This window comes from Ptychodera flava, chromosome 6 (assembly GCF_041260155.1).
Source record: "Ptychodera flava strain L36383 chromosome 6, AS_Pfla_20210202, whole genome shotgun sequence".
In the NCBI taxonomy this organism is placed as follows: domain Eukaryota; kingdom Metazoa; phylum Hemichordata; class Enteropneusta; family Ptychoderidae; genus Ptychodera; species Ptychodera flava.
Window position 1 is genome coordinate 42,590,889 of NC_091933.1, and position 15,282 is coordinate 42,606,170.

The window sequence follows — 15,282 nt, forward strand, 5'->3', positions numbered from 1 at the left end:
AGATTTTGACATACCGATTATCCCAGTTACATTTGGACTTCTGTGATGAGAATCTAACAAAAATTGTAAGATATTTGAACAGTTGAAACATTCAATCTTTCAGTTCAAGATGAGCAAGTAAGCGCCATCACCCAATCTACTTGTAAACACTTTGGGATACGCGTGTCTGAGGACAGCTCATTGATTCCGCGCTACATCGTAATAATATTTCGTCAAAAGCTGGACTTTAATTCCTTCAATAACCATGGAGGTAGAATGAAAGACGGAGAGGAACCCAGTCTGTCATTGATTCCAGTTGAAGGTTAACAACCGTTTCGAGCAAAACTTGCAATTGCTCCGAAAATAAACGTAACTCGTGATAATTTTTCGATATCACCCCGCCGCCAAGCAACCGAGCAACTAACCGCGATCGCTATTACAAATATCGTGATACACGAGATTCAAGGAAGTCTCGACCCTTCCGTGAATTTCCTTTATTTTTTGTGATCGGTCATGACGTCGCTGTTTACCTATTTTCTACCATTTTCCTGACGTGTTCCTTTTCCTTCCTAGTTTCCTTTCTTTCTTTTTTTTCGAGTATTGCCATGGCATAACTGAAACGAACCGGGAAACGAAGGCTGCAGTGTACGTACCCAAGCCTGAGTGTGATTTGAGAGCAAACAGATTACGCAGATAATGCCAACGATCGCAGACTCATTATGCAGAACCATGCCCCAAAACGCCCACCCAAACTTGGCACTAATCCTGATCCCGGTCCATTTCGAGCCGGGCTTAAAAAAAAATAAAATGATTTATAATAGTTTCTCTTGTGTCTCTCCTATTTCATACGGAATTTGGCAGCTCACGCCAGGTTTTCCCAGCGATTGAATGCGTCCGTTTGAGTCTGCGCAGTAGTGAGTTAGTTTCTGCCGGATTCACGCGTTTTCGGTGATACAACAGAGGTCGTGCTGACTTTTGTGGGAGTGATCGCACTCGACATTGTCAACAACGCCATGTGAGTTTTATGCACGTCTCGTTTGGGTCAATTGGTAACTCCTCCCAATGTGTAAAATTTAGTGATGTCATCTTATGAATAATATATGAGTAAAGAAACGTCATCTCATGAATAATTTATAGCAACGCAAACCCTGCAAGAAAGCCAAGTCTGTGATTCCGGGTGAAACTCCGCTGTATAGCGTTCACTTCACTCATCGCGTTCACCCTACTCATCGCGTCCACTCACGCGCGCGTTTCACATGAAAGCAGAATACAAATCATTGCGTTCACTCCACTCAAACATTCACAAATCACAGACTTGAACCAAGTCTACCTAACGCTTAGAACAAGCATTAAGATACGGCTGCCTAACGCTTAGAACAAGCATTAAGATAGGGCTGCCTAACGCTGGAACAACAAAAGAAACCAACATGTATCCTCAGCAATGCAAGCAAGGCATTGTTATGCAACAACTAACTTTAAAATATATTCCTCTATGCAAATCACTTCTCTCCTTGTAGATGAATATTCATAATGGTAGCAAAAGACTTTTATGCAACAACTGTCGATCCCAAGCAACATTCCACCATCTGCGTAAATAGCTACATGTGTACCCCTTGTTGATGTATATTCACACGCTCAGTCTCCTGACGACTGAGTCCAGCGAACACCGTTGTAGAGAGATGAAATTGTAAAATCATTTTTCCAGCAACCCTTATATATTCCGATTTAATTTTGTTTTTTAGCACTTTGCATCGGACCAGTCGAACCACATACGTCGTTCATATATATATATATATATATATATATATATATATATATATATATATAATATATATATATATATATATATATATATATATTTATTTATTTATTTATCACATGAACTGGCCCGTAGCTCCACCTGTGTGACGTACACCATGCAGCACAGATAAGAAATCCATATTACCGCTGTTGTCAACCGGAACTTTTTTCCTGCAATGGTACCGTTCGTACGTGCACATCGCGACACAGACCGATTTGTCGTGATCGATGCCGTACTCTGATGGCATTTTGACAAAAAGGTGACCCGATAAATCCAGATACGGAAACATAGAAGGCATCCCAACGAAATTTCGAGTCGCTAAAGCTTTACTATTCCCAAGAATCGAATGAGGATACCGTCGATCGTTTGCTCAGTAACTTCACGGCTCCAGTCGCAAGGCTCAATGTGGATATCGTCGTCCGGGGGGGGGGGGGGGGGTAACTCCCATAGATGGCTATACGGGGAGGGTCCGCGCGAAAGGGGTCGTTTTTTTGCACTGTTTGGTATCAGAAAGGGTATACTTTTCACGAGGTGTTGGTATGAGAAAGGGTCCGGTTTTAAACACAAACTGACATTTGTTAAAAAATCATGCTGTCAACACTGGAAACCCATGTATCTACATCCCAGATCTACCATCAATATTTCCGATCTGTCGGTTTGACTGTTGGTACCCCTGGTACGCAAGCGAGGGAGTCGTATCTGTATACGTATGGTATTTATTTATTTATTTACACTTCAGGGCTCGAAATTAACTTTTTTCACTGGTAGTCCACTTGGGCTACCATTTTCTGAAGTTGGTAGCCCAGTGACAATGACTGGTTGTCCATGCATATTTAATTTAGGGTTTTTTCATTAACAAGAGAAGAAAACCTATTTTTTTCAAGATTCTGCCCATAAAGTGAATTTGTTAGTCATATGATGGGAATACTTGCACACCTTTATTACCCAAAGGAAACTGGTATAATTGACGACAGTGACACCGAAAAGTTTGGTGACCTATCATTGAATTGACAACTTGTTTCATTCTCAGAGTTGCATGCCAATATTTGATACATGTACTCATCATGGCAATGACCACCACCTTCTCAGCAGGGCTAAAACAGACCATGGGCTTTCTGTAGTAGGGAGGAGTTTGTGATTGATACATTTTGATCAAAATACCATGAAAATACATTTTCATTGGCCGTGCACATCCAGAAGTGAAAGACCAGACATGGCACGCAAAGTACCGACTGAAGTTTATGTCCCAGGCTTTGGTAGTCCATTTGGGCTACCATTTCCTGGACTTTGGTAGCCCAGCAAAAGTTGGTAGTCTGTGGACGCGGGACTACCGCTAATTTCGAGCCCTGCACTTTTAATGAGCGTCCGAGTTACTCAAATGAGTAATTTTTACCAGGGCTCGATAATTAACAAGTCACAAAACTGGCAAAAATAAATAAATAAGATTACAGCGGAATGTTCTTTGTTATATATTCTTTTAGAAGCACCTGAAAGTTAACATTCATTTGCCATAAAGTATACAATTCTTTGTCTAACAGACATGACATTTAACGAAGAAAACAAACTGACTGAAGGGTAATTATAGGCAATTCAAACAGAATACGTAACGCTCTCTTTTGTAATATGAAAATTTTGTCAAGATTTTTTGCTGTGGTATTTCCCCATACAACACAACAATAGTCAATAGTGCTCTGAATTAATCCATTATACAAAACAAGACGATGGTTCATCGGAATAAAAGGACGTAATCTTAACAAAAGACTTATTCTCTTACTAAGAGTCTTACAAAGAAATTCTATATGGTCGTTCCATGATAAGCATTCATCAATAGTTACTCCTAATATTTTTCCGTGATTGCTACGAGAAATTTCAGTTTCATTAATACAAATAGACAACGATTGGTTTGACTCTTTTAAACTATTCAACTTGTGAGAATTCGTTACCAGAAGATACTTTGTTTTGCTGACATTAATGCACATTGAATTTGCCGTTATCCAATTGGAAATTGGCAAAACTGAATTATTCATTTTTTTCAATAACATCATCAATAGATTTTCCACTTGCCAGTAAATTTTGATCATCAGCATACATGTGTAAAGTTGGAGTATCGGCACATAATGATAAATCATTAATAAAAAGCAAAAATAACAACGGACCTAGGATTGACCCTTGTGGTATCAGATAGCTGTGGAAACGCAGCTATCTGTTGGCGGGGTACCGTTAGTTGCTATGCGGGTCAAAGGTCAACCCCGCCACTCGTACTCACATTGCAACTCACGCTCCCCGCCAAGAGATAGCTGCGTTTCCACAACTAGGTATCAGAAAGGGTAGGGTTTTTTGCTCAAAACTGGTATCACAACAGTTTGGGTTTCCATGTTCGTGCGGAGCCCCCCGTACTATTAGCCATGGAGTTACCCCCCCCGGGATCGTCGTACCTGGCGATCGCCAAGCGACGTCGTACCTGGCGATCCCGGTTGGCGATAAACCCGAAAGATACACCTCAACGAAAGTTCAACTTAATATATGAATACTGTATAAACTTCGGGAAAGCGACATAGAAGGCACAAATATCGAAGAACAACGATAAATTTCCTTCATTACACAAATACTCACTGAATACTATTCTGTTGTTTCTCGATCGGAATCAAGCCTAAGCTGTCAAACTGTACAGCGTAAACTCTGCAGTGCAACGCTGTAGAATCCGATGCATTTCGAAAGTTGACTAGGACAACACTCACAACAGAACAGAGTTCCCGTCAAGTAACAAAATTGGGAAGTACCTACGGGCGATATATGTGTCACAGCAAATAACAAAGTCCGTATGACGAAAACATTCAATTTTTGACGACTGAGATGGCTTCCGGTGCGGTGCGGCGGAGACCGGTGACGGCAGTGCCCACTACAAGTGTACGCTGTGTGTCATCGATCTGAAACTTTCGGGCTCGCCAAGGCCGTAAACTTGTGATATTTTAAAAGCCACAGCATCTGTAAGAATGACAACTACTGTTTCGATCGTGCCGTTGCATTCGCTTTATAAATATAATTCTAAATATTCTAAATAACTCAAAATACTATCGTTATCCGTCGCCAGCGCGGTGAAAGCTATGTCCGCCGATGGCAGACTTGCCTTGGCATCACTCCAGCGCGAGACAATGATTGACACGCGCAATTGACCGAATCCGTATGTCTGATTGGTGGAGACACCATTCCATGTATCAAATTTTTAGGTTAATGGGATTTATGAATGAAAGTATGCCTGTAAACATTTGCACATCTCCTGGGTGACGGACCGCTTTACTCATTAAATGTAAGTAATCCGCGTAAATAAAACACAAAATCGCGATAAAAATCATGTAATTTGTTACAATAATTTTGATCCATCCACATCAAAGAAAAATAAGAAGACTGTTCATGTGATAAATATATAATCCCATGGAATTTTTCTCTGTTTGACGTCATCGTATACTCGTGTTTTTCGCGGAGCCGCACAACTTCTCGCCTTCGGCTCGAAGTTGTACGGATCCGCGAAAAACACTCGTATACGATGACGTCAAACAGAGAAAAATACCATGGGATATATATATATATATTATATATATATATATATATATATATATATAAGCATATATATAGGCATATATATAGGCATATATAGGCATATATATATATATATATATATATATATTATATATATATATATACGAAAATGGTTTGCTTGTCAATGCAGGCAAAGTATAGTGCTCAATGCATTTCTGCAGGGCGGTAATACTGAGAATCTAGAACTTGAAGGATGATTGCTTAGCGCATGAAACAGCCTGTAGAGTGACAACTACAAGTTCCTAGATTCTCAGTATATATATATATATATTATATATATATATATATATATATAATATCACAATAATCGATCGAAATAAACAAGAGTTATCGATGAGCAATCTTCTTTTGTTACATACAGCTACGCTGATTGTAGTAAACGCTAACGAACTGCAATGCAGTGACCCCGACGCCAGTCCTAACGGTGATTTAACCTATCCGTTGACCCAGGTTGATCCTGCAACAACTCCGGTGTTTGAATGGGTGGCCAGTGTTGGAGTCAGACTGATATGTAAGTATTCATCTTCGTATTATTGAAATTAACAACACGATATTTTCCAATGACGAATAGAAACTGAGTGCACCGATTTCTAAACGACCTTGATATGTATCTCAACACATCGAAAATTCAACCATCTTTGAATAATGTATAGAGAACTGCGAAAACGTTTAGACTTTCCCGACTTGCCGACGTTAAGTGCATTGCGTAGTACGCGTGTTTGAAGTTAAAAGTAGTCGGTTTATCACATTTGTATAGTCGCCTGATGAGAGTTTTTGAATGAAGCATAGACCTACATGTATCACACACAACAGAATACTTAACACTACCGCTGAAAACTCAAAACCATGAAGTACATCTCTAATTATTGCCCTGGAGTGTCCAGGGAAAGGCAATGCCCAAGGTCAACACCGTAACACATGGCACCCAATGTAATTCTTTCTTCAACAAAATACTGGAGCTACACTCGACTATGACGGGGTTACTAACCATGCATTGCAATTGGAAGTGGCAGACCATGGTGTGTCTCCCAAAGTGCAATAATCGACATCACTGTCACTGTCCAACCACAGGACGGAGCTTCACCAGTGTTTCCAGGTGCTTCAGCACCTTTGCTGTCGGAAGGTTAGGTCACAGTTTATCAGTTTATGGGCTCTGCCAACGACACTTCAGCGCCGACCCATCTTCTATAGCTTATTTGTCCAAATTCAAGTCAAGGAACCAAGTTGTTAAATATCTATCTTATGTTCATTACAGCTGGATCAACACTTGACTATGAAGCCAATGATGACCACCAATACAAGTTGCAATTGAAAGTCGTCGATGGTGGAACACTTCAGAGGAGTACTGACATCGACATAACTGTCACTATTTTACCAGAAGATGAAGGTCCACCTGTGTTTCCAGTTGCTCCAGCATGTGACGTAACCATTCCCGAAACAGATGTGATCGATAAGCTGGTAGTGTCGTGTGCAGCCACCGATCCAGATTCTCCGGATTCTCCCGACGGTCTGATAATTTATGAAATCACCGGTGGTAACACCGACGATTTTTTCTACATCGATGAAAATGGAGACATTCGAGTGAAAAATGCCATTGACTACGAATCCCTCAGTGTGTACGTTTATAACCTTGATCTCAGTGCCAAGGACGCCACAAGTACAGGAACCGGCACGGCTAAGATCACCATTACCGATGAAAATGACTACATTCCCGTATGTACTGCGATGAGTTTCGTTGAAAACGTCGATGAAGAAACGGCCGCTGACGTATTTACCCTGTCATGTACGGATGAAGATAGTGCTGACGGCACACTCACATATACCTTGGAGAATGAGTACGGCGGAACATTTTCAGTCACAGCAATGGGAGTTGTCAAGATTATTGCGACGAACTTCGAGACTGGCCCGACCTCATATCAACTGAAAGTTTTCGTGACCGACTCAGCTTCTCACCAAATCGCTGTAGAGGGCACAGTTCTTATCAACCCAGTCAATGAAGACCCACCTGTATTTCAACAGTCTTGTAAGTCCCCTGTTCGTTTTCAGTACGTCTCATTAAGATATTACGCGCCTCGAAAGTGACAGACTTGAACTTTTGCTCAATGTGTCCTCGACAAAATTTTCAACCGCATTCTTACCAAATCATAAATAGAAATCAGGGACCACCGTGCAAAGCCTACCGGAGAAACAAATTACCTGATATTTATCGATATTTGCAATTCAAAATGGCCGCCATTTCTGTGATTTCAGTGAGGGAAAATAAAATGTTCGATTTTCGAATTCGAAAAACTAACAATGAAATTATCCCTTATTCCAAGAGCTTCAAAACGAGCCCCCGCAAGTGGTGGACCATAAAATAATTGTACAATATTTGAGATTCCGAATAAGTTTCCCCGTGGTGCATTCTGCCTTTCACTCGAGACTATCCAAATATTCAGTTTCTTCTCCTGAGGTGTAAAACTCGACAATTGTTAAAGTTGGCATCATTATAGAAGTTAACTATTATGGAACCATATTATGAAGTGATTCACTTGAAAACACTTGTATTGTGACAGACGAAGATGAAAATACTTGGGTCTTTTTGTTTCTCACAATGCCATGTTGAATACTGGTGATAGTTTGAACGATAAGTTTGTTCATTTGTTCGATGGAAGCATCGGCGTGCGTGTGCGCAATATTCATCAGATCATGTGATAGTATCGTATTTACTATTCATTCACTTTAAATAGCATATACATTTACCGAAGACGAAGATATCGCAATACACTCTACTATCGGCACTGTCCTGGCAACGGACGCTGATTCACCATTAACGGGTCACGGACAAGTCACATACAGTATTGCCGCTGCCTGCTCCTGTCCTCAGTTTGAAGTGGACGAGAACGGCAACATCATTCTGGTAGAGTCCTTGGACTACGAAACTGCTACTTCTCACACCATTACCGTGGAAGCCGTTGATTCGGATCCGGCCAATACCGTCACAGCGACAGTGACCTTGACACTGAACGATGTCAATGATAATCCACCCATCTTCGCTTCAAGTATTTACAGGTTGGTAATTTTAATTTCACACGTGTCCCTTCATAATTGACTTTGATTACTTTGGAAGTGGACCAGCTTCCATTTTGTTAGATCATTGCATACTAGCTCATGGCTCATAGCAAGAATGCACGGAGGGACATGCATTCAAATTCTCAAATTCCCAACACTTTTCTGTATTTTTCTGTCTACCTATTTCGGGGGTTCATTTTAAAGCTCTTGCAATAAGAAACATTTCCAAAGTTTGATATTTCAGAAAATCGAGAATTTTGTTTTTTCACAAAATTAAGTGAACAAAGGAATTACCGCCATTTATTTCAGATGTCGGTAACTTTAGGGTCATTTGTTTCTCTAGTATCAAACTTTGCATGGTGACCCATAATTTTCTTGCTTTATTTGGCAAAATAATGGTTGAAAGTTTTTGCTCAAGTTCAAGTCTTTCACTTAGAGGGGCATACTACCATACGATTTCTGACTATCCTTAGCACTATCCAAAATCTAAATTATCGTCATTTTCTTCATCAGTACATTATGTTATAGCAGGTGGACGAGGTATGGAGATGCATCGCATGGAACACGTGCGCCTCGACAATGATAGAGTTAAAACATTCGCTCAAACTTTCCTGAATGAAACTTTCAACCATTCTCTTACATACTCAACAATAAAAATCAGGGGTCACCGTGCAATGTTTGGTACTTGCGAAACAAATAACCCGCGTTTGCGATATCTGAAATTCAAAATGGCCGCCATTCCTGTATTAACTCTATGGGGGAAAATACATTTTGGATCTTCGAAAATAAGACAATGGAAGTTTTTCTTTCTCCAAGAGTTTTAAAATGAGCGCCAACAACGCATCAGAAAAGACTTGTAGAAATTTGAGAGTCCGAATATCTGTCCCCGAGGTGCGTCCTATCTTTAACTTAATGAGGCTTACATTACCTTAGGCCTGTATACATGGATTATAATTTTCTTTCGGCTTATATTTTCTGAAACATTCAAGTGCAAATGACTCTCAAACATATGTCAAGACACAAATTGGGTACTGGGCAAATACTGAAGATAAAACATAAGGATCAAAATTGTGAGAAACCAGTGTTGCTCTCATATCATTTCAAAATAGAATATTTTTTAAATAATTTTATATTCTAAAAACACTCGATCTAAGAGTCAAAAAGTAATGTACATTTGTGGCCCAAGCAATTCATTTCAAATCAATCAAAAGTGATTAATTTGGATACATTTAAATTTGTAACAGTTATATTTTATATAAACAATGATATTTAGATTTTTAAGACTGCATAGATAGATAAATAAACATTTATCGTTGATGAAGTTTGATGACTTTTGACAATTTAAGGAACGGAAATAGAGTCAAGAGTTTTGGTAGAGTGACCACGGTTTTACTGACAATTAACTTCAGCTTTTAATTTAATGGCAGTACTATATTTCCATCATCTCATTGTCAACTTTCTCCTCCTTTAACTCACGTCGTAGAAATGTATATTTTCGTTTGTTTTCCCACTGTGACACTCAACTCGACACCAAACACCTACACTCTACCTTTGTACAGCGGCAGTATACAGGAAAACGAAGTCGCAGGACATACGGTTGTTACAGCGGAGGCAACGGACGCTGACATAGATAGCCCTAATAATGACATTATTTACGCCATCACAGGTATGGACAACTAATCATTGCTTACTCTGCAGAAACGGAGAACGAAGTTGTATCGTGTTTTGAAATTGATGCTCTTGTGAAATATCGGTGAACGCGTGCAATACGTTTACACGGTCCGACCAAAGGTAACCCCATGTAGCAACTCAATTCCTAAGGCTTGACACACTTGTGAGATCTCAGACTTTGACAGTGCGAGTTGCATAAGGAAATTATACACACAGTTGTCTCTGTGTACCACTTGGGTAATTGGCTACCCTTCGTTCTTTGAAATGGGTTTTGGTAGCCGCATTTGGAAACCTCTTCAAAAGTACTGCTGTGCACGGATGATATAAATAAGGTAAAATATTAGACATTTTTCTAAAATTATATAGTTACTAGTAAGATCATTTCTATCAGGCATCTTTATATATTGTAGTCTACACAAATACTTCACATATTCTGTTCGATACAGGAGGAGAGCCGGACCCTTCTTCATCGTTTGACATAGATAACGCAGGCGCCATCACAACGACAGCTTCATTAGACTATGAGGCTACCCAACTCTTCCGTCTGTACATCGAGGCACGTGACTTAAACGGAGCTGCCGGATACAACTCAGCAACCGCCAACGTTACTATCCAGGTGACACCAACCAATGATAACGCGCCATCATTCACCGGACCATCATCTTACACGGCATCAATTTCAGAAGATACATCGGTTGGAACTTCCATTTACCAAATATCAGCGACAGATGGCGATCTTGGTCTAGATGGCAAGTTTTTCTTCTCACTTGCTCCCGGATCGTATTTCATGATAGATGAGCTGACTGGTATTATCAGAGTGAAAGCACAAGTGGACAGAGAACTCCCTCTGACGTCACACACTGTATCTATCACCGTTACAGATCGAGGTACTCCACCACAATCAAGTACACAGGACGTTGTTATCACCATCACAGATTTCAATGACAATGCACCGTTTTGTACATCAACATACGCATCAGTCAGTGTTGATGAAGATGACTCCTCTGGTACTCTAGTAGATATTGGTGCCACTTGTAGTGATGCCGATGATGGCGTGAATGCAAATATCTTCTACTCCATTGCTGACGTTGATGGTAGCCCTATCAGCACACCCTTTGCTGTCAACGCAGCAGGCGTGCTTTCCTTGGCCGGCAATCTTGACTTCGAGACCAGTGAAAGTCATACCATCACCGTACACGTCTATGACGGAGGTACACCATCGCTGACGAGCACGGTCGTGGTTACCGTCAACGTAAATCCTGTAAACGAGTTTACCCCTACAATTGGATTACCAGCGGTACATTCCATTGACATCTCTGAAAGCACTGCGATCAATGACGTCATTTTGACAGTACCCGTATCTGATGGAGACAGTGGAGAAGACGTGTATTTCAGTTTTTCCGCACCGAGTTCGAAATTCCGCATTGACCGTCAAACAGGCGAGATTTACTTGGTGTCCAAAGTAAATGCTGGTGATTTGCATACCCTGACTGTTGAAGCAGAAGATACAGGCACAAACCCTGGCACAAAAACTGGCTCAATTACTTTGAATATCGATGTGTTATCTGGTACCAACAATCCACCAACTTTCTCCCAAACCCTGTATTTTGGCAGTGTCGATGAAGACGCTTCCGTACCCACGGTGGTTGTTCCTCTGACTGTATCTGACGTTGACGGCGATAACGTTGCAGTGAGTATAGCCGGTGGAAACATTGATGACGTATTTGGTGTGAATGCCGCCAATGAAATATACGTGGCTGATAACACAAACCTCGATGCAGAAACAATATCTCTGTATACACTGACTCTGACAGCAGTTGATAGTGGAGTACCACCTCTGACTGCCACGGCTACGGCGTACATCATTGTCAAATCGAGTGATGAGTATGCGCCAGTCTTCACGGAGACAAGCTACTCAGGTTCAGTGTCCGAAAGTGCAACTGCTGACACAACTGTTCTTGCCGTTTCAGCGAATGATGCTGACGATGGGCAGGGAGGAACACTGACCTATTCAATCGTGTCGGGGCATGATGGGAAATTTGCAATGGATTCGATTACAGGTGACATCGTGGTCGTCGACTCCCTCGATGCTGAAACGAAAGCTACCTACAGTCTACAAGTGCAAGTTACAGACGGTAGAGCAACTGCGGTTGCTGCAGTCACAATCAATGTACTGGATGAGAACGATGAAAACCCAACTGTTTTCCCGATTTCTACTACTGGCAGTGTGAAGAGAACACACCCGTGGAAACTGTTCTCGGCCAGCTACACTGCAGTGACGGATCAGGAGGCAGTCCGCTGACGTATGACATCATCGATGGCAATGACTTCAATACTTTCGAAATACCGGATTCATCAGTGCCCGAGGTCGTTGTTCGAACGAGTCCTGACTATGAACAGAGGCAGTCGTATCAACTTTTGGTCAGAGTTGTCGACGACGGAATACCTCCCGTATCTTCGACGGCCACGGTGGTCATCGACATCTTGGGAGTTAACGAATACACCCCGGACTTCGGAGCAAGTTCCATCACAGCCGAAGCTTCTGAAGCTTTGACTGAGGGATCAACCATAATTGCTCTCACTGCAGCAGATAGTGACCAGGGAAGAGACGGTATGTACTGATGGAAACATTTATTAGTATTGCTCACTATTACCAAAAACCTGAGGCCATGATGTTCTGTTGAGATACCGAGAAGTCGCATCAAGATGGCCACGAACTTTATACATGATCACTATTTGTACTTTGTCATATGTTTTGGTCAAGAGAATAGATATGAGGCACGTGGTGCGGCTGTAAGTCAGTCTATAATTTGACTTGTCTTGGAGACTTTGTGCATGGCGGCAATGTTTGACAAGATATGTGTAAACGTATGTATGTATGTATGTATGTATGTATGTATGTATGTATGTATGTATGTATGTATGTATGTATGTATGTATGTATGTATGTATGTATGCATGCATGCATGCATGCATGCATGCATGTATGCATGTATGTATGTATCTATGTATGTATCTATGTATGTATGTATGTATGTTTGTATGTATGTATGTATGTATGTATGTATGTATGTATGTATGTATGTATGTATGTATGTATGTATGTATGTATGTATGTATGTATGTATGTATGTATGTATGTATGTATGTATGTATGTATGTATGTATGTATGTATGTATGTATGTATGTATGTATGTATGTATGTATGTATGTATGTATGCATGCATGTATGTATGTATCTATGTATGTATCTATGTATGTATGTATGTATGTATGTATGTATGTATGTATGTATATATCTATGTATGTATGTATCTATGTATGTATGTATCTATGTATGTACATGTGTATGGGCTAAGTATGAGCACAGCAAAAGTAAAATCCTTGAAATATTGATTCATGGTGTATTGAACATTGTTCTCTTACATACCTCAGTCATCCTGGATTACTTTATAACACAATAATGTGAATAATGTGCTGCATTAAACGACGATTGTTGTGCCTTATATTTTCGTTAAAGATTTCAGCCTTGAAACTGCTGCTTCCTTACGTTGCCTTGTAATTATGTTCCGTGGATTTCGTCATTCCAATTGTTTTCAAAGGATGATAAAACCAATACTTTCGTATATTCATTTCACTTATCGTATATTAAAGTAGCTTCAATTATCGAGAAGAAACTCTTAAACTTCAGTTTTTGCCTATCTTTGTTTATTTGGTAGAAAATTATTCTTGTCATTGATAGTTCAACCCATTGGTTTGATCATTCCAATGTCTCCAAGAAAGGTTCTCATCTGTTCAACTCAGGAGAAAACACCGATGGTGTAATTATTCTGTCCTCATTTATGACAGTATTAAATTATAGTGTTATTGTACGGTTCATTGACGTAATCGACAAAATCCGTTCCATATTTGGTGGTCCAAGTGACAACGTACGTCCAGTCGTCTATCCTGAATTAATCAACCATTAAATACCTGTAAGGTATTTAATGGAAATCCATGAGTAGCAAATTAATAGTAACGAACAAAACATTTAAAGACCCATTCATGTGGAGTTGTACAGGGGAAAATACACTGTATCTGATCAACAAGTGGCAATTTAATGTTTGCTCTGCATCATTAGACCATTTTATTCTTGTGTTTCGATTAATTGACAAAGCTGAAAATTTAAAACGCAAAACGCTCACAGATCTTATTTGGCATGTGATCTATCTGTTCACTGGTCCATTGGATCATCTTTATAGGAAAATTCATCATGACCCTTTTTTCTCGAAAGGTCATATACGTTTCTCTGCGTTCAAGAGTTCGATATTGAATGTAAGTAGTAAAGTAAACGTGGACAACTGGGATGAAGTAAGAATTTTACACCCATTTTATTCATTTATCTACATGAAGCGAAGGAAAAATTAACCATCCATGTAACTAAAGTGTGACCCTGACCTATATACGAACTCACGCACGCGCAGCAGGGGTTTGACGCAGCCTGAACTAAGCGGGCCTGCTGAGCATGTTTATACACGTTCCGAAGGTGGAAGGTGGGAAATTCCGTGTGAGTCACCGGGCCATCAAACTAGCCTATATAAAGGGACTTTTACACCCGTTGTCAGTCCGGCCGGCCGGTCGCGGAGTCTAGCTGATGTTGAACACGAAGTTCCTATCGGGGCGAACTTGTTCACCTGATAGATAAAATTTTAGTAATTTCCTCTGAACTTAAAATGTGACGGAAGACCATTACTTCAAATAATATGAGACGTTTCAGATGAATGGTACTGATATCTAAAGTGTTCACTCTTTTATCTCTACGTACAAATGTAGTTCCTAAGTCGTTCTCTATTCTATTCCCACCAACAAAACATTCAATACTCATTTCCCCTCCCCGATCTTTATCAATACTTATGATAATATCACAAGTTGTTCTGTTATCTGTTTTCATAGCATAATATCCAACCAATCGTCAAATTCATCTCCAGTAGCTAACTTTACACATCTAATGAGAACTGTACCATGTTGAAGTATTTTTCATATTATCAGTCATCTGTTGATTTACAGTCTGTAAAGTTAATTCAGCTGCCTCATCACCGACACTTTTAAGACCCAGTTTCTTTAAAGTTGTGTCCCAAATAATCTAACTGGAACTCCGCTAGCTGTATACGAGCAATAATTCTCCCCCTCGTTTATCCACCTT

The 15,282-nt window shown here is 40.2% G+C and overlaps 2 protein-coding genes across 3 annotated transcripts in view; both read left to right on the top strand.

Annotated features, from left to right (window-relative positions):
- LOC139135890 (actin nucleation-promoting factor WASL-like) overlaps positions 1 to 15,282 on the top strand; it is a 570,409-nt gene that overhangs the window by 87,920 nt on the left and 467,207 nt on the right. The gene's annotated exons all lie outside the window — the stretch shown is intronic.
- LOC139135857 (protocadherin Fat 4-like) overlaps positions 1 to 15,282 on the top strand; it is a 107,351-nt gene that overhangs the window by 62,448 nt on the left and 29,621 nt on the right. The window contains 6 exon segments of the mRNA XM_070703606.1: positions 5,739 to 5,888; positions 6,633 to 7,400; positions 8,107 to 8,428; positions 9,988 to 10,094; positions 10,546 to 12,294; positions 12,297 to 12,710. Of these exon segments, the coding sequence (XP_070559707.1) occupies positions 5,739 to 5,888; positions 6,633 to 7,400; positions 8,107 to 8,428; positions 9,988 to 10,094; positions 10,546 to 12,294; positions 12,297 to 12,710 (3,510 nt within the window).